Source organism: Cryptotermes secundus, unplaced genomic scaffold (assembly GCF_002891405.2).
Source record: "Cryptotermes secundus unplaced genomic scaffold, Csec_1.0 scaffold2162, whole genome shotgun sequence".
Taxonomy (NCBI): domain Eukaryota; kingdom Metazoa; phylum Arthropoda; class Insecta; order Blattodea; family Kalotermitidae; genus Cryptotermes; species Cryptotermes secundus.
Genome location: NW_019745118.1, coordinates 33,488 through 34,079, shown reverse-complemented (window position 1 = coordinate 34,079; position 592 = coordinate 33,488). Strand labels below are relative to the sequence as shown.

The 592-nt window shown below is 36.5% G+C and overlaps 1 protein-coding gene across 2 annotated transcripts in view; it reads left to right on the top strand.

The window, feature by feature from the left end:
• The window catches only part of LOC111875058 (probable cytochrome P450 301a1, mitochondrial), a 33,761-nt gene that overhangs the window by 26,331 nt on the left and 6,838 nt on the right, over window positions 1-592 (top strand). For both annotated transcript variants that reach the window (XM_023871097.2, XM_023871099.2), the window contains exon 9: window positions 276-354. In XM_023871097.2, coding sequence (XP_023726865.1) covers window positions 276-354 — 79 coding nt within the window. The remainder of the gene's footprint in view (window positions 1-275; window positions 355-592) is intronic.

The window sequence follows — 592 nt, the reverse complement described above, 5'->3', positions numbered from 1 at the left end:
TGAGATTTATATTTGGAAATGAATTGTTAAAGGCACGTGACTGATAGTATATTGGATTCTTATTATTATTATTATTATTATTATTATTATTATTGGAACATGTTTTCTCAAAAGTACAAGACATAATAAGATATGGGTACATAATCACCAGAAAATCCAAGGGCATACAGTTTGGGAAGAAGCAAGGAGTGGGGAACGAGGTCGAAAGCAGAAGTTAAGTCAAAGTAGAGGGCATCCATCTGACGTGGATTATAGGTATGATATATTTGTTGCAGGGTGTCCCCTATTGTTGTCGGAAATCACAGAGAAACATTTAAAGATATGGTTCTGGCTGATTATCAGGTACCAAAAGGAGTAAGTATTTTACAAATCCAAAATAAGTTTTTTCTGCCTTATGACGTAACATAGTTTACGCGGTAACTGCCTTCTAAAAGAAGTTATTGAAGGGTAGATAGAGGGGCGGATAGAAGTGACCAGAAGACGAGGAAGAAGACGTAAGAAGATGCTGGATGACCTTGGGGACAGAAAAGGATATTCTCATTTGAAGGAGAAAGATCTAGATCGCATTAAATGGAGGAACTGTTTTGGAAGA